This window comes from Nelumbo lutea, chromosome 5 (assembly GCF_056320005.1).
Source record: "Nelumbo lutea isolate HS-2025 chromosome 5, American lotus-T2T, whole genome shotgun sequence".
Lineage (NCBI taxonomy): Eukaryota > Viridiplantae > Streptophyta > Magnoliopsida > Proteales > Nelumbonaceae > Nelumbo > Nelumbo lutea.
The window spans coordinates 66,559,192-66,581,974 of record NC_142688.1 but is presented as its reverse complement, the minus strand read 5'-3'; the positions used below and the strand labels follow the sequence as shown (position 1 = coordinate 66,581,974).

The 22,783-nt window shown below is 41.6% G+C and overlaps 1 protein-coding gene and 1 non-coding gene across 2 annotated transcripts; one reads left to right on the top strand and one right to left on the bottom strand.

The window, feature by feature from the left end:
- Nucleotides 1-15,077: 15,077 nt before the first annotated feature.
- On the bottom strand, nucleotides 15,078-15,184 carry LOC148852762 (small nucleolar RNA R71). Its single transcript, XR_016100148.1, has one exon. It is a non-coding gene; the product is annotated as a small nucleolar RNA R71 (small nucleolar RNA).
- Nucleotides 15,185-15,524: 340 nt separating this feature from the next.
- Nucleotides 15,525-19,435, top strand: LOC148852761 (uncharacterized). Its single transcript, XM_088945849.1, has 2 exons — nucleotides 15,525-16,430; nucleotides 19,334-19,435. Exons 1-2 carry the CDS (start codon nucleotides 15,525-15,527, stop codon nucleotides 19,433-19,435), a joined length of 1,008 nt encoding a protein of 335 aa, XP_088801975.1.
- The last annotated feature ends 3,348 nt before the right edge of the window (nucleotides 19,436-22,783 follow it).

Sequence of the window (22,783 nt, the reverse complement as noted above, 5' to 3'; positions counted from 1 at the left end):
AGTCACCATTAGAGGGAAAGGTGGCTAGGAGGTCTACCACTGCCTAACACATAATAGCCCTAGGTTGAGTGTACTCAATCATGTACTCGCTCAGCTGCATCATCCATTTGACCATTTTTCCAGAAAGAGGAGGCCTATCCATGAAGAACTTGATTGGGTCACTTCATGTGATAAGCCTCACCTTTTGACCCATGATGTAATTTTTGAATTTTTGTGCGGAAAACACCAATGCGAGGCACTGTTGTCCCATGTGAGAGTAATTCTTCTCGGCTGGTTTGAGGGTTCTACTAGCGTAGTATATCAGACACTCGACTCCTTCGTCGTCCTCTTGTGCCAACAAACATACTATTGCCTCCGAACCTGATGTTATGTATATCCTGAATTCATTTCCTTCCTTGGGTGGTGACATGGTTGGGGCCTTAGCCAGGGAACTCTTCAACTACTTAAAAGTCTGTTGGTGCTCCTCGATCCACTTGAATTCTATAGATTTCTTAAGTAGCTTCATCAGTTGTGTCACTGCATGTGCAAGACCAGGATGAACCTCCTATGGTATGAGACTTTTCCTAGGAAGGTTTTTAATTAGGACTCATTAACTGGAGGCAGGAGATCTAAGACTACTTTCACCTTGTTCTCATCTAGGTGTATCCCCATCTATTCCACTCTGTATCCCAAATATTTTCCATATTGCACTTCGAACAAACACTTCAACAGATTGAGCCTCAAATTGAAATTTCTACACTAACTAAACATTTTCCTCAACACATCGGGATGGTCTTCCCGCTTCATTGCTTTGACAACTATATCATCCACATAGCACTCAATTTCCTTATGCAACATGTCACGGAGGACACTTGTCATGGCCCTCTGATACGTAGCCCCGACATTCTTCAAGCTAAAGGGCATCATCTTGTAGTGGAAGTTCCCTATTGGTATCCTAAAGGCCGTGTGAGGTGCATCTGCAAGGTCCATGAAGATTTGGTTGTACCTATTGTAGGCATCTAAAAAGGAGAAGAGTTGGTTTCCCGTCGTCGAGTCTATCAGAACTCCATGTTTGATAGGGGAAACTCATCCTTGGGGTAAAACTTATTTAGGTCCCTAAAGTCGACACAACACATGCGATAAGGTTGGGATAGGTTAGTTTCCAATGATGCACTAGGATTAGGTAACTAAGCTAGAAGTACTAACTTGAGCTTCCTGTTCTTCTTTTTTACTGGAATTATATTGGCAAGCCATTGAGGGTGCACTATGGGTTTGATGAACCTCACTTTCAAGAGTCGCTCAACTTCCTCTTTAATCTTCAGGGCTATTTCTAGTTTAAAGATCCTCTATGGTTACTTTATGGACCTAAACCTGGGATCTATGCACAATGAATGCCTGGCAAGGTCCAGGTCTAGGCCTAGCATCTAGTTGTACAACCAAGCAAAGACATCTTGAAATTTTGTGAAAGTGAACACTTAATAGATTCTTTTCACTAGTTTTAGTGTTTTGTGATAAAGAAAGGTCTTTACCTTTCAGTAGTGCGATCAGTGTTTCTCTATCTTCCGGTCCTAACCTGGCCGATATGTATAGTGGTTTCTTCTCTATTCCTTCCACTACCAGGTTTATCTCCTCTAAGGGTTCTTCCACTACGTCGATGGAATTCGTCATGCACCTACAAGGTGCTTGAACTTCATCACTATATTCTAAGGTTTCCCATCATAGCTCTTTTCATTGTAAGAGTTACTCAAAGTCTTTCTGTGTCTATTATTAATCATGAGTCTAATACATTTTATTGTCATTCCTCTGATGTTTGCGATTCATGTTTGTGTTGCGATGTATCGTTCAATGATGAAATTACAGTGATACCATTTTGCGAAAATTGTCCAATGAAATAATTCTGGTTGAAGCATTACTTAGAGTCTTGTTAGAGGGGGAATTGTGATTGCATTACTCATGTTATTAGAAGTTAGTTTGGCTGAAAAGAAAGAATTCATATATATGCTTTTGGAAATGGTTCAATAATAATAATTTATGATAAACTCAACATACATTGGAATGCTATAAAGTAAGTGATAACATAAACACAAAATGCCACACGCATTCATACCTTGGGAATGGCCTTCTTAGTTACTAGTGGCTCCTCAACTTCACAATATGCGATGATGGTGTAATAGCTTTTCCTGTTGCTGTCGATCACCCACGCACATCTAGTTCTCCTTTTCATTTCTACCGCCATTGGAGGCTTATTGTATGCGAGGTCTGGTAGCTTCATTCCCTCTACCTTGGCTATTCTTGTTTTCCCTTCATCTGCCAGTTCTGTGTAATAGATCACATCCTGTAGGTGAGCCTTTGACTTGTCAAAGGGAACTCTAGTTTTCAGAATCCTAATCATGCACCCCTTGTGCTTGGTCTTTATGCATTGGTGATATGTTGATGGCACCAAGGCTAGGCCGTGTATCAAGGGACGTCCTAGGAGGACATGATAGGTGGTCCTTCCTAAGATGGCCAGGGGTCCTTCTTGAGATGGCCTGGAATTCCTTTAAGATGGAGAATGACCTATTCGCTACCGATAGTTTGATGGATACTTCTATGATGGATGCATTCCCATTAAAATTAGTTACCTCCACAGTTAACCCTTTGACTATCTCCCACTGTATGTTCATCAGCATCCGTGTATGGATGGAGATCAATTTGACAGAACTTCCAGGATCGATCATGGATCTTCTCACCTCGAAACCCCCACCCGTGATGAAACGTATAGAGGGTCGATTATGGTGGGGGTCTACAGATAACATGTCTTCCGGTGAGAACTGTACACTGGTTCGGTCGGGCTGGTAAGGTTCTAATGGTCTCCTAAAGACCTTCGCTAGCAATTTAATAGCAACATCCTCATCAAAGTGCTTTTCTCTTGGTTATTGAAGAAGTGTTGAAACTCTTGGCTTTGTTCAAGCCTTTCTATTAGTGCACCAGAATGATATTGGCCTGATTCTCCTACCACGTTAACACTTCCGCTGAGCATGGGTCAGGAAGGGATCAGCTTCTTGAAGGGTTGAGAGATCCATCCCATGGATGCCCAAAGATTGCGGAATAAGGGGTGAATTTCAAAATTTTTTTTTCTCCCTTCAACTGGGAATCACATTCCCTATTTAGAAAATCATATTTTCAAGGATCAATCTTGAACCTTAAACTGAACCAGATCTGAACCAAAAGGAATGGGAGAGAATAATACCTGATACGGAGAAGTAATATCTCCCAACGAAGGTGTTCACGCCCAAGGAAGGATCCAAAGACTGCTCCCACTGAAGATGGTGCAGTGCAGGATGGAGCAGAATCAGCAGAGTTCTTCCCAAGAACTCTGTCCTTCACAAGAAACAGCAGGATGGAATGTGAGCACAGCTTCCCTTTTCAGTCCTTTCTCAAAGAACTGATGTCAAGAACCAATCTTGACTTCTCTCACAGCTGGAGATCGAACCGGCAAACAGGGCGGCAAGAGTAGGGAGGCGGCAAGAGAGTATTCGTAGGGTGCAGAATTCTCTCTTCTTGATTTCAGCACTAAAGAGGATCTGATGTGTTTCTTGTTCTCTCTCAATGCTGCCGCCCCCTCCTTCCTTTTGTTAACTTGAAAAGATCAGCTCCTAATCCCATTAGGAGGTGCTTATCCAAATCATATTTGGATCAGCCTTCTCTTCTAGTGACAAGGATAAACCCTTATCTTATCTGCAGATTAGATTAGCTTTATCCTAATCTTATTAGGAGGTTTCTAGATCTGAATCACATTAAGATCTGGACTCTCTGAGTGGATAGGATTAAGACCCTATCCTAACTGCTAATCCATCTCAGAATTCGCCCCTTTATATAACTAAATTAATAGCCCAGTTCGAAATGGGCTTTAGGCCCATTAAGCTTATGTGCTCAATTAACCTTCCTAACTGCTGCCCAGTTGGGCTTCCTTGTATGGCGTGGGACCCAAGCATTGATCTACACATCAGCCACATGGATTCGGCCCAGCCTTTGTTACAAGGCCTGGTCGAATACACTGTTAAGACAGTGCACCCCCTGAAACCCATCAAATGGGCTCTATGGGCCCCACACTTACCCTAAGTGGTCCCTGGGCCAAGCCACCTTGTAACACCCAGGGACTGTGGGCAGATGCAAGATTAGCCCATCAGGTATTATCCTCAATGGTCTTACACTTAACCTCTCAGCCCATAATGATCATACACTACCCGACAAGAGAGGACCTCTCCCTCGACTGCAAGGAACAGTGTTGCACTCTCCACTTATATGGATCCCGAGAATTAAAACCTTTTGCAAACATTTTAGAAACCATAATATATGTACTTTTATATCTCATATAAAATATATTTTGCAAAGCAAATTTCAACGGTTGAAATCGGCTGCCGACAGTCTTGGTTTCCAATAGTGAGAGCGCATCCCTGATCATTTACCTTTGTCCGACAAAGGGGCTGATCCTGTCACTATGATCACCCACTCAGATGAGTTCTCGGATTGTCCCTACATACCCAGGTTTTGACCCCCGCTAAGGATCTCACTGATTGGTACATCAAAGATAGCCCGATCCGACACCTAGTGCAGTATCATAATCGAGTCTAGGGGTCGGATGTAACTTTCCAGTTTTGCCCATCAATCTCCAAGGTCCAGGGCAATACTGGAAATCTGGTCCAGTTCAAAGATTCAATTAATCCCACACTGTATGTGCCTAGGGTCTCACCCCGGTAGCTGAGACAAGCCACCCCAACCGACTTGATGGCACCACAGTGTCAGCCTTGTCAGGATAGGGTCTCCCCAGACCGCCCCACTGGCTGTGAATTTTCTAAACTAACACGAGTCTCAATAAGTGTCCAGTTTTAGGGTATTACACAGAAACATACCAAGGGAACATGAATCAAATATGTACTTTTATTCATTTACAATAAACTCATAAAGTACATCGATTTTGATTGAAGCTAAGGGCATACAAAACTGTCTAACAGCTCCCACTTGCACTTAGGTCCAATCAGGTACTAGCCGGAGTCCCATGCTTTCCACGTGTTTCTCAAACACTTTCTGTGATAGTGGCTTTGTCAATGGGTCTGCTACATTATCCGCTGACGCTACCTTCTGAATCAGGACGTCCCCTCTACCAACAATCTCCCGTAGTACGTGGTACTTCCTCTCCGTGTGCTTCGACTTCGATTGGGCTCGTGGCTCCTTAGCCTGAGCAATGGCTCCATTGTTGTCACACAACAATGGGATGGGTGATGTGTCGGACGGAACTACTCCCAACTCATGAATGAACTTCTTCATCCATACGGCTTCTTTGGCAGCCACACTTGCGGCAATGTACTCGGCCTCGGTCGTGGAGTCTGCAGTGGACCCCTATTTGCTGCTTTTCCAGCAAACAGCACACGATCCTATCGTGAAAACATATCCAGATGTAGACTTTCTATCATCTGGGTCAGACTGGAAATCGGCATCTGTATACCCTTGGATCTGTAGTGAGCTACCGTCGAATACTAGACAAAACTCTTTTGTCCTTCAAAGGTACTTAAGTATGTTTTTCACAGCAGTCCAATGCTCCTGCCCTGGGTTGGCCTAAAATCTGCTTACTACACTCACTGCTTGAGCTATGTCAGGACGAGTGCACAACATGGCATACATGATGCTCCCTACGGCAGAGGCATAGGGAACGTCTTTCATGCCAACAATCTCCTCAGAAGTCTTGGGAGACATCTTCTTGGAGAGAGTGACTTCGTGACTGAAAGGAACATTTCCTTTCTTGGAGTTTTCCATGCTGTATCTCTTGACTATTTTGTCAGTATAAGCAGATTGGGATAATCCTATTATCCGCTTCGATCTATCTCTATAGAGTCGAAGACCGAGTATATAGGATACTTCTCCAAGATCTTTCATGGAGAATTGCTGTGATAACCATACTTTCACCGTAGTTAACATACCTACATCATTCCCAATGAGTAGAATGTCATCTACATACAGAACCAAGAAGGTAACCTTATCTCCACTGTACTTCTTGTAAACACAGGGTTCATCCGGATTCTGCTCGAAGTCAAACGATTTGACGTTATAGTCAAAACGGATGTTCCAACTTCTAGAAGCTTGCTTAAGTCCATAAATGGATCTATTAAGTTTACATACCATGTTTTCCTGACCTGCAGCAATGAAGCCTTGTGGCTGTTGCATGTAGATATCTTCAGTAAGATCTTCATTCAGGAATGCGGTTTTGACATCCATTTGCCAAATCTCATAATCATGGTATGCTGCTACAGCTAGCAGGATCCTAATGGATTTAAGCATGGCCATAGGCGAAAAGGTTTCCTCATAATCGATGCCCTCTTTCTGAGTGTACCCTTTCGCCACCAGACGAGCCTTGAAGGTCTCAACCTTACCATCGGGGCCCTTCTTCCTCTTGTAAATCCATTTGCAACCGATTGCTTTTACCCTGGAGGGCGGATCTACTAGAGTCCAGACTCCATTGGTCTCCATTGAGTCCATCTCTGCTCTCATGGCCTCCACCCACTTTTGGGAATCTATGTCCAACATAGCTTCCGTGTAAGTCACGGGATCCTCCTCACTAGTCAAGGTTTCCACCAGGTAACTATCCTGGTCATAACCATAACGGACTGGTGGCCTGGATACCCGAGTGGATCTTCTAGGTTGGTCACTACCTGGAACTTGTGGGACATCTCCCACTGCTCCTAAGCTCTCCTCATCAAGAACAACTTCCTAACGATGGGTGTCCAGGATATAGTCAGTTTCCAAGAATTGCGCATTACGACTGCAAAACACTTTTTGCTCACTTGGGTCATAGAATAGGTAACCTACAGAGCCTTTTGGGTAGCCTACAAATATGCAACGGCTGGTCTTGGATTCCAACTTGTCTGCACTCGTTCTTTTAACGTGTGCTGGACAACCCCAAATCTTCAAGTGTCTGACACTTGGTTTCTTTCCGGTCCAAAGTTCATATGGAGTATTCGGAACCGATTTGGTTGGAACCCGATTCAGCACATAAATCGCAGTCTCTAATGTGTAACCCCAAAAGGATGTGGGTAACTCTGAGCGTATGAGAAGAGACCAGACCATATCCAATAAGGTCCTATTCCTCCTCTCCGAAACACCATTAAGTTGTGGTGTAGCAGGATGAGCTAATTGTGATACTATCCCATTGTCCTTTAAGTAGTCCCTGAATTCGTCAGAGAGATACTCGCCACCTCGATCTGATCGAAGGGCCTTAATCTCTCTCCCTAACTGTTTCTCGACCTCTTGTCTAAACTCTTTGAACTTTTCAAAGGATTCAGACTTGTGTCTCATTAGGTACACGTAACCGTATCGTGAAAAATCATCTGTGAAGGTGATGAAATACACGTGTTGATTTCGTATCCTAACACTCAGGGGACCACATACATCAGTATGTATTAGGTCAAGTGTGCCCGTACATCTTTCAGGCTTACCGTTAAATGGCCGTTTCGTCATGTTGCCTTGTAGGCAATGCTCACAAGTGGGAAGGTCTTCTACAGTTAGAAAATCCAAAGGACCATCCTTTACCAACCTTGTGATTCGGTCAACAGCGATGTGGCCAAGTCGATAATGCCACAGACACGTGGGATTAACTGTATCACGAGCTCTCTTCTTAGGGATTTCAGCTGACGTAGTTTCGGTTATGTTAGTTTTTAGTGAAGGATGTTGAACATAGAGACCGTTCTCCAGTTCCCCGTATGCGATGAATCTGTTGTTTCTTTTAATAGTAATCGTATTACTAAAGAAGACAGAATAACCATCTGCACATAGTTTGGAGACAGAAATCAAATTTCTCCTTAAATTTTGTACATAAAAACAATCTTTCAGTACAATTATTCCTTCTCTAAAAATTAATTCCACGGTTCCTATGGCCACGGCTGCAACAGTTGCAGTAGTCCCCAAGAAGAGTGTGACTTCTCCTTCACTCAGCCTTCTGCTTACCTTGAACCCCTGCAGTGAGTTACAAGCATGAGTCGAAGCCCCGGAGTCAATACACCAGGAAGCAGAAGCTACCAACAAATTGGTTTCTATAACACAAGTTTCAAAGTTACCTTTCTTGGATTCCAGGTAGGCAGGACAATTCCTTTTCCAGTGGCCGGTCTTCTTGCGGAAGTGACAGGCATCCAATGCTTTGTCTTTCTTCTGCTTCTTGCTCTTAGTGGCTTTCTTCTGAGGCTTCTTTGCCTTCCTCTTTCTCTTGCCTGTCTTGCCAGCTTCAACAAGCATGGCTACAGGCTCATCCTTTCTAATCAGTTCCTCAGCTCTTTGCAACATATTGCTGAGCTCTTGTAAGCTGACAATCAGCTTGTTCATGTTATAGTTCATGATGTACGGATTAAAGGAAGGAGGCAAAGAGTTAAGGATAGCATCTATCTGGGTAGCAAGGTCCAGCCCAGATCCAAGAGCCTCCAGTTCGTTGATGTATCTCATCTTCCGAAGACAATGGTCGTGAACTTGTTGACCCTTGGACATTTGTGCGGTCATGAACTGTTTCAAGACCTTTTGTCGGGTAGAACGATTCTGCTCTTCATACATTGTCCTGAGACTGTCATATATGTCTTTGGCAAGTTCGATCTGATCGAACTGCCTCTGTATCGGATTGTCTAAGGAGGCAATGATGTAACACCGGACAAGGGAGTTTTTCTCCTCCCATTCTTGATAGTCTCTCCTTCGGGCCTCAGAAGCCCTATCACCCGGACGCTCCGGGGCAGGATTCTTTGCCACTTTGTCCAGCTTTTCAGAAGCTAGGACCAGCATAAGGTTCCTGTACCAGTCAACATAGTTTGGGCCCTTCAACTTCTTGTCATCAAGTAGTTTTGCAGAAGATCCGTTTGCCATTTTCTGATAAAAGAGAAAACATCAGTCCACAACCTAATTTGATTCATGTTCATTTCATAGATATGGATTTTAATCTACGATCCATTTCCATTTATTCGTCTCTGAGATTTCCCTCCTTTCTCAGTGACGGAGACTACGGGTTGTCTCTGGAAATGTGGGAAATCACATAGGGTGCATGGAGCCAACTGTTTCAGCTGCATAACCCCACCACCCTTTTGTGAAGGATCACATCCACTCATCATATGAGTTTTCCCTTTGGCCTTTGTCAGACATGGTTCAGAGCCTTTTTCAGGTAAACCTTTCTGTCCAGTGAGTGCTCACCCATCATATTCGTGAACGCCAAGGTACCGTGAGAGAGTTCCCATTTTCTGGTGAAGCCCCTCCCACATCGGTCTATGACGCACCTATCATCTTATGAAACAATCAGACAAGCCCAACAGCAAATGGATAGCCCATTTTCTGGTGCGTTTCCTCATTACTGAAGGACCCATCCTCATGCTAATGATGGAAGGCCTTTAGAGAGTTCATCATATGAATCTCCCTATCACATGCACTCATATTAGCTGGAGGGAACACAATTACACCCTAGTTTGATTTAGGTCAAACCAAAGTGGCTCCCATTGACTTTCATAAAGCCAGATTTCGGTGGGCCTTAAATCGACTAGGGTTCCGCACGCAACCTCTTGATGTGGTGTGGGGCCCACCACTGAGGGAAGTCATCCAATTGACCAATAGGGACACCATGGCAATGATGTGCATTCAGCCATGGTGTGCGCAAGAGCCACTGTAGAATGAGCATGGGCCAAGTACTTATGGCCCATGTACGCAGCACATCACACATCCATACATCACATGCAGGGATAAATTGATCCAATCAATTAATTATCTGTAAGGCCCGTTGGAAGCCCGTTAAAATTCCATAATATTAACCATTAATATTATCTAGGTATATGGGCTGAATTAGGGTTACCCAGTTCGGCCCATATAGCTTTATCCTTTAAAATGGGCTTTTGTAGTTTTAACTATTTAAAACTGGGCCTTTACAGGCTGGGCCGAATTAACCATTTAATTAAATATCAATCCTTAGGCCCATTAGTGGGAAATTAGGGCTGACATTCAGCCTTGATTAAACCCTAGAATTGGTCCAAACAGTTTTGAACCAATCTTGTTTCGAATGGGTCTAGTGTTTGATTTTTAATTAAATCCTTAATTCAAGAAAATAATCTGAAATTAAATACTGATAAAAGGAAAAACAAGAATCAGTCAAACAGGGCTGTTCGCACAATCCTTCCTGCAAAACAGAGGTTAGATCACAGAATGCAGTTTCACAAACTGCAAATCGCAGATAGCATTTCTCTCATCTGCGAAATTTCCTTTTCTGCGAAATCTCCTTTTCTGCACCGCCAACTTCGGTCCAAAATAAAAATAAATAGAAATCCTATTTCTATTAATAATTACATCAGATCGAATACCTATACATTGAGTCTAGAAAATAAAAAATATATTTACAGACCCAAAATAAGTCAAGAACTGCAAAATCGCAGGTTCCCTGCGCAAACCAAGAATTCGATCTCATCTTGTACGAACAGCCCATAAATCAAGAAAATTATAAAGAACAATTCTAAATAATAATAAGATTTATTTAAAATTAATTTTAGATTATTTGCCCATCTGTTTTGGGAACAAATTTCCCAAAACCAAATCTGCGCAAATTGGGTAGAATGCCTTCTCCCTAATTGCGCAGGTTCAGATCTGAAACAGAATGGTTCAAGATTTGAACCTGTGGCTCTGATACCACTGAAGGGTTGAGAGATCCATCCCATGGACGCCAAAAGATTGCAGAATAAGGGGCAAATTTCAAAATTTTTTTTTCTCCCTTCAACTGGGAATCACATTCCCTATTTAGAAAATCATATTTTCAAGGATCAATCTTGAACCTTAAACTGAACCAGATCTGAACCAAAAGGAATAGGAGAGAATAATACCTGATACGGAGAAGTAATATCTCCCAACGAAGGTTTTCACGCCCAAGGAAGGATCCAAAGACTGCTCCCACTGAAGATGGCGCAGTGCAGGATGGAGCAGAATCAGCAGTGTTCTTCCCAAGAACTCTGTCCTTCACAAGAAACAGAAGGATGGAACGTGAGCACAGCTTCCCTTTTCAGTCCTTTCTCAAAGAACTGATGTCAAGATCCAATCTTGACTTCTCCCACAACTGGAGATCGAACTGTTAAACAGGGCAGCAAGAGCAGGGAGGCGGCAAGAGAGTATTCGTAGGGTGCAGAATTCTCTCTTCATGATTTCAGCACTAAAGAGGATCTGATGTGTTTATGGTTCTCTCTCAAGGCTGCCACCCCCTCCTTCCTTTTGTTAAGTTGAAAAGATCAGCTCCTAATCCCATTAGGAGGTGCTTATCCAAATCATATTTGGATCAACCTTCTCTTCTAGTGATAAGGATAAACCCTTATCTTATCTACAGATTAGATTAGCTTTATCCTAATCTTATTAGGAGGTTTCTAGATCTGAATCACATTCAGATCTGGACTCTCTGAGTGGATAGGATTAAGACCCTATCCTAACTGCTAATCCATCTCAGAATTCGCCCCTTTAATTAACTAAATTAATAGCCCAGTTCGAAATGGGCTTTAGGCCCATTAAGCTTATGTGCTCAATTAACCTTCCTAACTGCTGCCCAGTTGGGCTTCCTTGTATGGCGTGGGACCCAAGCAATGATCTACACATCAGCCACATGGGTTCGGCCCTGCCTTTGTTACAAGGCCTGGTCGAATACACTGTTAAGACAGTGCACCCCCTGAAACCCATCAAATGGGCTCTATGGGCCCAACACTTACCCTAAGTGGTCCCTGGGCCAAGCCACCTTGTAACACCCAGGGACTGTGGGCAGATGCAAGATTAGCCCATCATGTATTATCCTCAATGGTCTTACACTTAACCTCTCAGCCCATAATGATCATACACTGCCCGACAAGAGAGGACCTCTCCCTCGGTTGCAAGGAACAGTGTTGCACTCTCCACTTATATGGATCCCGGGAATTAAAACCTTTTGCAAACATTTTAGAAACCATAATATATGTAGTTTTATATCTCATATAAAATATATTTTGCAAAACAAATTTCAACGGTTGAAATCGGCTGCCGGCAGTCTTGGTTTCCAACAGTGAGAGCGCATCCCCGATCATTACCTTTGTCCGACAAAGGGGCTGATCCTGTCAATATGATCACCCACTCAGATGAATTCTCGGATTGTCCCAACATACCCAGGTTTTGACCCCCGCTAAGGATCTCACTGATTGGTACATCAAAGACATCCCGATCCGACACCTAGAGCAGTATCATAATCGAGTCTAGGGGTCGGGTGTAACTTTCCAGTTTTGCCCATCAATCTCCAAGGTCCAGGGCAATACTGGAAATCTGGTCCAGTTCAAAGATTCAATTAATCCCACACTGTATGTGCCTAGGGTCTCACCCCGGTAGCTGCGACAAGCCACCCCAACCGACTTGATGGCACCATAGTGTCAGGATAGGTCTCCCCAGACCGCCCCACTGGCTGTGAACTTTCTAAACTAACACGAGTCTCAATAAGTGTCCAGTTTAAGGGTATTACACAGAAACATACCAAGGGAACATGAATCAAATATGTACTTTTATTCATTTACAATAAACTCATAAAGTACATCAATTTTGATTGAAGCTAAGGGCATACAAAACTGTCTAACACTTCTTCCCACACCAGGTCTCTTTTCACAAACCCATCTAACTTTACCTTTTGCACAAATAGCTTTCTTATAGAGAAGCAATTCATCAGATCTTTGTGTGACGACTGGTGATAATTGTACCACCTTCGGCCATGTCTGTCTTTCAATAGGTCTACTCCTGCTGGTGGTGGTGGCAAATTAATCACCCTATCTTCAACCAACTTGTTCATTATCAAGATAATGAGAATAAAAGTTATCATATTTTTATCCCTAAATATTCAGTCTTTTATACTTAATTTCACTCATTATTCTTGTATTTCGATTCAGGGCATGAAAGAAGGCATCAGGAGAACAACAAGGCTAATCGGGTAATTTTGCATAGTTTCAGTGCCGCATAGTAATCTGAGCATAAATATCCCATCCGGACTTCGATTGAGATGATTCAAGATGAATTGGAAAGATAATGAAAAACTCTACAACTTTCATGTTTTGAGTTTTGATAGATTTGGACTGCATCAAAGTAAAAATTGGTCCCGAAGTCTAAACAAATTCGTAGAGAAGCCCAGTTCGCAGCAGAAGCCAATTTGCAACAAAAGCACAATTCACAGAGAAGCTTTGCAGCGGCCCAATTCATTAAGGAAGCCAAATACGAAACTGCAAAGAGTCCTATCAGATTCAATTTTCTGATGTAATTCTAGAAAGATAAAAGAGTGAGATTACCAGATAAGAGATAGGATAGGATTAGATCTAAGCTAATCATTAGGAATTAGGACTTTCTAGTTTTGAGAAAGAACTCCAAAAAGGAGTTGGAAACAACCCCTCCTCTTAAAGCTATATAAAGGGGTGGGGGGGGGGCAGACTAGCAGCAGGCATCAATCAAGGAATCAACCAATCAATCAATCAAGGAAGCAAGGAAAAATCCTCCAAGAGAGCTTCAACCTCCAAAGAAGTTGTTAGCAACCTAGGAGGAGAAGAAAGGCGACGAAGAGGAGAATTGAAGATTCAAGGGCAAGGAGTTCCCCTCAATCAACTCCTATTCAAGAGTTTTTTTTCTTCAAACTTTACTCTCTGTTATTATTCGATTTCACTTATGTTTAATCTAAATTTTATTATTGGAATGATTCTTTTCATTAATAATATGAGTAGCTAAATTTCTTGATCTAGGATTTGGATGTAGTCTTTTGATTTGCCTATGATAGATTTTGTTTAATTGATTGGGTCGTTGATTGTTTGGATTTATCTTTTATCTTAGGGCTTAATGCTAGTAATTAATTGGCCATTAATTACTTGAATTAAGGTATTGTGTGAAGTAGCGAGAGTGGAAGCATAATACTAGTTCATTGAGATAATTAACCTAGGGTAAGTGTTGCTTAGAGATAAGAACACTCCTTTGTGATTGTTAAACTGATTTCCATTGATCTTAATGGGTTCGTGTTCATTGCCTGTGATCACGGGAGTAGACATGCGGTTAGCATAAACACATGTGTTGTATCTTGAGAGAGAACTTCATATAATTTGGGGAAATCTGATCATAAATTCCTACAACAATAAACCAATCTAAGAAAACATAAGTATGTCATAGGTAATCATTTGATGAAACCCGAATCTTAGGCTTTTTATAATATTCTGAATTAAACCTATTTACTTGCATTATCATTTCTTTAATTTGGCTTGAGAATTGAATTTCTAAATAATAGAGAAATCTTAAAATTTGGTACTTGACAACACCTTCCCTGTGGGATTGACACTATTCACACACTATTACTTGCCCATGATCTGTATACTTGCAGAAATTATACAATTTTTTGGCGCCGCTGCCGGGAAAGGCAATACTGTCAATATCAAAAAAATTTTGATACACTCTATTACTTTAGACCTCTTATTCTTTAAAAAAAAACTATCTTTTGTGTTTCTCATTGCATAGCCTTTTAGGTGTTTATGCGAAGCGATCCAAATGCCCGATTAGAAGATCTAGATCTTGAAAATGACCGTAGGTGCAAAACTTTAACTAAAGCCAAAAATGAGAGGCTCAGAAAGGAGAAAGAAGGCAGGGCTAGGGAGCTAGAAAGTCAGGAAGGAGGAACACAAATTAATCAAGAAGCTTTTGAGGGAGTAAGAAAAGAAGAAGAGATGGCAAACGACGCTAACATATCCTTGCACGAATTTTCCATACCAACTTCGACCATTCAGCCTAGCATTGAAAGGCCAATGGTTGCAGCTAATAATTTTGAGATCAAATGAGCAATCATTCAAATGGTTCAGCAGTCTCAGTTTGAGGGAGGAGTTATGGAAGTCGCCAATGCGAATTTGGCAAATTTCTTGGAGATCTGTGATACCTTCAAAATGAATGGCGTTTCTGATGATGCCATTAGACTGAGGCTTTTACCTTTTTCTCTTAGAGACAAAGCCAAAACATGGTTAATCTCTCAAGCTTCGGGATCAATTACTACATGGGATCAGCTCACAAAGGCATTTCTAGCAAAATACTTCCCACCAGGAAAAACTACTAAATTGAGGCATGACATCACCAGTTTCACTCAGTTTGATAGAGAGACTCTCTATGAAGCATGGGAAAGGTTCAAAGACTTGCAAAGAAAGTGTCCTCATCACGGTATCCTAGATTGGTTGATAGTATAGACGTTCTATAATGGTCTCTCCCCTCAAATGAGAAGTACTATTGATGCAGCAGCTGGTAGGGCTCTCATGAACAAGAATGCTACAGATGCAAATGTTCTCCTTGAAGAAATGACAACTAATAACTACCATTGGTCTAATGAAAGAAGCATTACAAAAAAGGCTGCTGGTGTTTATGACATGGATGGGTATTCTCTACTTGCTTCCAAAGTTGATGCGATAGCCAAGACCTTGGAATGAGTGAACATCAATGTTCTCTCCAACCATCCAAAAGTGTGTGAATCTTGTGGGGGAAATCACCATAATTCAGATTGTCTTGGGATGGAGCAAGTCCAATTTGTCAATAATCCAAATCGGCAACCAAACAACCCTTACTCGAATCCTTACAACTCTGGATGGAGGAATCACCCCAACTTAGCATGGGAAAATCCAGGAAACCAAGGAGGCAACCAAAGGCAACCTTTCCAAAATAACTTTCAAGGGAGGAATCAAAATCATCCCCAAGCACAACAAGAAAACAGACCCTCCTATGGAACAACTTTAGAGAAATTCACTGAGGCTACTTCTGAAAGGTTTGAGAAGATGGAAAAGCAATATGACAAGTTGGAGGCAAAGGTTGATCAAATGGCTAGCCAAAATAGGAACTTGGAGATGCAAATAGATCAAATGGCTAGTTCATTCAATGCAAGAGCTCAAGGTACTTTGCCTAGCAAAACTGAAGTCAATCCCAAGGAGCATTGCAAGGCAATTACTTTGAGAAGTGCCAAACAACTTGAGGAAGTGATGCCAAAGAGAGTAGAAGAAGAGAGTGGTGAAGCTTCAACAGAAATTCCAAATGACCAAGCTGAAGAAGAGAAGAAAGAAGAGTTGTCTAAACCACCACAGGTCAAGTCTTATCTACCACCTGTTCCTTTTCCTCAAAGACTAAAGCAGCAGAAATTGGACAAACAAAATGAAAAGTTTTTGAACATCTTCAATCAGCTTCACATAAATATTCCTTTCGCAGAAGCACTTGCTCAAATGCCAACTTATGTGAAGTTTCTTAAAGAATTATTGTCCAATAAAAGGAAGATTGAAGACAATGCTGTTGTTGCACTTACTAAGGAGTGCAGTGCTATAATCCAACATAAACATCCACCAAAGCTCAAAGACCCAGGTAGTTTTTCTATTCCTTGCACAATAGGAAATACTGAGTTTGAGAAAGCTTTGTGTGATTTGGGTGCTAGTGTGAGCCACATGGGTTCGGCCCAGCCTTTGTTACAAGGCTTGGTCGAATACACTATTAAGACAGTGCACCCCCTGAAACCCATCAAATGGGCTCTATGGGTCCAACACTTACCCTAAGTGGTTCCTGGGCCAAGCCACCTTGTAACACCCAGGGATTGTAGGCAGATGCAAGATTAGTCCATCAGGTATTATCCTCAATGGTCTTACACTTAACCTCTCAGCCCTTAATGATCATACACTGCCCGACAAGAGAGGACCTCTCCCTCGGCTGCAAGGAACAGTGTTGCACTCTCCACTTATATGGATCCCGGGAATTAAAACATTTTTGCAAACATTTTAGAAACCATAATATATATACTTTTATATCTCATATAAAATATATTTCGCAAAAACAAATTTCAACAGTTGAAATCGGCTACCGGCAATCTTGGTTTCCAACAGTGAGAGTGCATCCCCGATCATTACCTATGTCCGACAAAGGGGCTGATCCTGTCACTATGATCACCCACTCAAATGAATTCTCAGATTGTCCCAATTTAGAAAATCATATTTTCAAGGATCAATCTTGAACCTTAAACTGAACCAGATCTGAACCAAAAGGAATGGGAGAGAATAATACCAAATATGGAGAAGTAATATCTCCTAACGAAGGTGTTCACGCCCAAGGAAGGATCCAAAGACTGCTCCCACTGAAGATGGCGTAGTGCAGGATAGAGCAGAATCAACAATGTTCTTCCCCAAGAACTCTGTCCTTCGCAAGAAACAGTAGGATGGAACATGAGCACAGCTTCCTTTTCAATCCTTTCTCAAAGAACTGATGTCAAGATCCAATCTTGACTTCTCCCACAGCTGGAGATCGAACTGGCAAACAGGGCGGCAAGAGCATGGAGGCGGCAAGAGAGTATTCATAGGGTGCAGAATTCTCTCTTCATGATTTCAGCACTAAAGAGGATCTGATGCGTTTCTTGGTCTCTCTCTAGGCTGCCGCCCCCTCCTTCGTTTTGTTAACTTGAAAAGATCAGCTCCTAATCCCATTAGGAGGTGCTTATCCAAATCATATTTGGATCAGCCTTCTCTTCTAGTGATAAGGATAAACCCTTATCTTATCTGCAGATTAGATTAGCTTTATCCTAATCCCATTAGGAGGTTTCTAGATCTGAATCACATTCAGATCTGGACTCTCTGAGTGGATAGGATTAAGACCCTATCCTATCTGCTAATCCATCTCAGAATTCGCCCCTTTAATTAACTAAATAAATAGCCCAGTTCGAAATGGGCTTCAAGCCCATCAAGCTTATGTGCTCACTTAACCTTCCTAATTGCTACCTAGTTGGGCTTCCCTGTATGGCGTGGGACCCAAGCATTGATCTACACATCAGCCACATGGGTTCGGCCCAGCCTTTGTTACAAAGCCTGGTCGAATACACTGTTAAGACAGTGCACCCCCTGAAACCCATCAAATGGGCTCTATGGGCCCAACACTTACCCTAAGTGGTCCCTGGGCCAAGCCACCTTGTAACACCCAGGGACTGTGGGCAGATGCAAGATTAGCCCATCAGGTATTATCCTCAATGGTCTTACACTTAACCTCTCAGCCCTTAATGATCATACACTGCCCGACAAGAGAGGACCTCTCCCTCGGCTGCAAGGAACAGTGTTGCACTCTCCACTTATATGGATCCCAGGAATTAAAACCTTTTTGCAAATATTTTAGAAACCATAATATATATACTTTTATATCTCATATAAACTATACTTCGCAGAAACAAATTTCAACGGTTGAAATCGGCTGCCGGCAGTCTTGGTTTCCAACAGTGAGAGCGCATCCCCGATCATTACCTTTGTCCGACAAAGGGGATGATCCTGTCACTATGATCACCCACTCAGATGAATTCTCGGATTGTCCCAACATACCCAGGTTTTGACCCCCGCTAAGGATCTCACTGATTGGTACATCAAAGACACCCCGATCCGACACCTAGTGCAGTATCATAATCAAGTCTTGGGGTCGGGTGTAATTTTCCAGTTTTGCCCATCAATCTCCAAGGTCCAGGGCAATACTGGAAATTTGCTCCAGTTCAACGATTCAATTAATCGCACACTGTATGTGCCTGGGGTCTCACCCCGGTAGCTGAGACAAGCCACCTCAACCGACTTGATGGCACCACAATGTCAGCCTTGTCAGGATAAGTCTCCCCAGACCGACCCACTGGCTGTGAACTTTCTAAACTAACACGAGTCTCAATAAGTGTCCAGTTTAAGGGTATTACATAGAAACATACCAAGGGAACATGAATCAAATAAGTACTTTTATTCATTTACAATAAACTCATAAAGTACATCAATTTGATTGAAGCTAAGGGCATACAAAACTGTCTAACATTATTAACCTCTTTGCCACAAGGGGCTTTGATTGCATGAGAGACTTTAGTGCCGTGAGGGACTTTAGTGCCGTGGTGGACTTTAGTGCCATGAGGGGCTTTAGAAACCGCAAGGGACTTTGGCGCCATGAAGGGCTTTAGATGCGATAATGGACTTCAAAGCCGCAAGGAACTTTGACACCGTGAGGGGCTTTGATAATGGTATGATTTAAATAAGATTTAGATAACGTCTATGTGCGTTAAGTCACGAAACATTGATACTCCACCATGAGTAACTTTAGTGCCATGAAGGGCTTTGGTGCCATAATGGACTTTAATGCCGCAAGGGACTTTGGTGCCATGAAGGGCCATGAAGGGTTTTAGATGCCATAACAGACTTCAATGTCGCAAGGGACTCTGACACTGATATAATTCAAATGAATGATTTTAACAAATCTAATGCATGATAAGCCGTGACGTGATTATCAAATTTCATGCTATGCCATGATACAATTATCTACAAAAATTCAATATTCTGCCAAGAGGGACTTTGGTGCCATGAAGGACTTTAATGCTGTAACAAACTTTGGTGCCACAATGGACTTTGATGCCACAAAGGAATTTGAAACTGACTTAGATGAATGATTTTAACAAATGATTTTGAAATTTGATGTGTGTTAAGTTGTGATGTAATTATCAAATGTCATGCTATGCCACAATGTAATTATCCGTAAAACATTGGTTTTTTGCTACGAGGACCTTTAGTGCCATGAAGGGCTTTTTGGTGTGTCGGGAAGCATGTTGTTAATCACTTCGAAACATCAGTTTAATTATTTATAAAATTTTTCCATTCTTAAACAATTACTAACGCAGTAAAGAGATGAGAATGGGCCGTATCCACAGGGAAGAAGGGGAAAAATAATTACGTACTTAGATCCAGTAGAGAGAACACAAAGGAGAGTTGTAGAAATATAAAATTAATTAATTAAAAAATAAAATTCAATAAAACCAAATTTGAATAGTACTGAGAATAACAAGTGCATAAAAATAAATAAATCACAAAAAAAATAAATAAAAGGAATGGAATAAAAATGTTTGAGAATCTGATCAGAGGTAGTAGTCTCCAGATCTCTCCTTCGACCCTCGAACTTCTGGAGCTAGGCCTTTCGTCTTACCTGGCAAAATTTTAGATCTACAGAAAAGAAATAAAACACAAATTAAATCTAATAAAAATAAATTTGCAGGAAGGAAAAATTAAAGAACAAAAAGTAATTCCAAACCTAAAGAAAAAATGGTTGGGATTCAAATCCAGAGGTTGTAGTAGTGGTGTTGGCGAACTACAAGTAGGAACCCCTCCTCTTGCCTGGGCGTCCTCCTCTTCCTCTACCCTCAAACTTTTCAAGATCAGCCTTCCTTCTTACCTGGGTGAATTGACCAACCCCTTTTACAGGGCCCCTGACACCCTTTTTATAGAGAAGGGTGGACACAATTGGAAATAGGGAGAAAGATGGGGGGCAACAGCTGGGATTTAGCAAAGTTAGGGACGCGCTAGGTTTCTAATAGATGGCTAAGATGATCTTGGGGTGATCCTATGGCTGAAAATAAAAGGAGAGTGTGCCCAATATTATGTAGGGTTGAGATTTGGGCACCAAGAAATGGAGGGTGTAGATTAGAACATCTAGGGTTGAAGGGTTAAGATTAAAAGAATAGGTGGTGTCCTAGATTGAATGGTTGGGATATAGGATGGAGGGAGTGGCTGAGATTTGGAGGTAAGGGGCTGAATGGTGAGGATTAGCATAATAGGTGGCGCCCTAGGGTTTAAAAGCTATAAAGGAGAGCCTTAAAATGAGTGGTTGAGATTAAAAGAGGTGGAGGGTGGAGATTAAACACCTAGGGCGGCTAGGGTTTGCTAAGAGTGAAAAGATTAGGTTAAAAAGGCTCCCTAGGGTTTGCTAAGTAGAGGGGAGAATGGTAATACAATAGAATGGGTGACAACTGGGTTTAGCAGATAGGAGGCGCCCTCTTGTTCTCAGTTCTTTACAAAACACCCCTCTCTCAGCTGGACTTCACACCAGCTTCCAAAACACTGCACTTCAGCCTAGAAAACTTCATACTTTTTTACATAATTTGCATAGAGACCCTCAGAGGTCACATAATTAATTTTAACTGTGAAAAGGGTACACTTTCGCTATTCTAAGGCTGAAAATACCCCTAAATTGATGCCTTTAAGGCATCAAAATGCAGGGTTATCACACCCCCAACTTAAACATTGCTAGTCTTTTAGCAATATAGCCATAAAATTACATTGAGTATATAGATCTTTCCCATTACAAGGTCATCCCTAATATAATTAATCAAGCATCTTGATTCTAACATTCTCAAACTCTGTTTAGATTGATATTGGGCTTTAGGGGTAAAACTGTCTTATTTTGAATATTACAAAAATGTGGCTTAAAAATCATATTTACCCTACCGTTTGGAAACTGTCTTGATAAGATGAGATTGATTTTAAAATCAAACATGTATTCTTCTTATTATTTCTAACAGCGGATTTCTACCCCTGAACTTATTTTTATTGTTACCTTTCACCGTTTTACGTCAATCTCGACACTTGACTTAGGTGAAGAGACTCGGTTACTAAGTCTAGGGTGTCCATTGACCTTTTATTCTCCCTCTTTCTTTTTTGCAGAATTGTTTAGTGTAGTCCACTGTCTCTTAACAATTTGAAGAATTTTTTGTTTAATTTCTCAATCTTTCTCTTCTTATTTTGACAGGGGCAAACTTGGGAGTATTTTCCGATTTCTAAATGGTTTCGACAATATTCAAATAGGACCCATTTTGACTCCTGTCACTTACTACCAATTTCTACAGAATTCAATATTCTTTTATCAGTTTCCTTAACTTTTTCTGTTTGGGAATCTCTTTTAATGGAAAATTTTAAAAATTTCAGTGAAATTTTAATTTTGCATCTTTAAAGGATTAGCTTCACAATTTTTTTTCAATTTTTCTCTCTCTTTCCTCACCCCCCAACTTAAATGCATTGTCCCTAATGGCATGACTAGAATGATGCAAAGAAGATATAGGCCAAAGGGAACAATGTGCAGGGTTTTCTTGAGGGGTTCAAGGTATGCCACCTGGTGTTGAATCAAGAAAAAAACTCTAATCCTAAAACTAACTGAAAAAAATTACGTTGGGTTGTCTCCCAACCAGCGCTAAGTTTAACGTCTTTAGTCAGATGCAACTATTCATCTCTCTCATCTAAACTATCATACTCACTTTCATTTTCATACCAACCAGGACCAGATCGGGCTAACCAAGGGGTAGGTAGGTCATTCACGAGATTGTCCACTATGTCCACACTGCCTTCATCTTACCCTAGGTTTGGATTCTTAGAGGCATTAAAAACATTCAATTGGACCTTCTTCTCCCTAAATGAGTTGTTCATTTTCCCCAATTTACAATTGATATTTGCATTAATCGTTGCTAAAAACAGTCATCCTAAGATTATCGGGTTGTGGTTCACTTCTTCGGTTGGGGTCATGTCTAGGACAACAAAATCTATAGGGAAATAACAGTTTTCTATCCTGACAACGACATCCTCGATGAAACATCAAGGTGTCTTAATCGACCGATCAACGAGTTGCAGAATTATTAGGGTAGGTTTCAACTCGCTGACCCTAAACCTTTCATAAATAATAGACGGAAGTAGGTTCACACTAGCCCCTATATCTAATAGGGACCTATCAAAGGTGATTCCAGAAATTATACAACTAATAAGAGGAGCACCCGAGTCTTTCATTTTTGGGGGAAGTTGGTTCAGGAGGACCACACTCACATCTGCTGAGAGCATCACATTTTGTGGGGCCGATCGTGTCTCCTTCTTATGGGTGCATAGCTCTTTCAGAAATTTTGCATAAGCCGGGACATGTTGAATCGCATCAAGGAGCGGGATGTTAATGTATACTTGTTTGAAAAGTTCCCTAATCTCCTCAT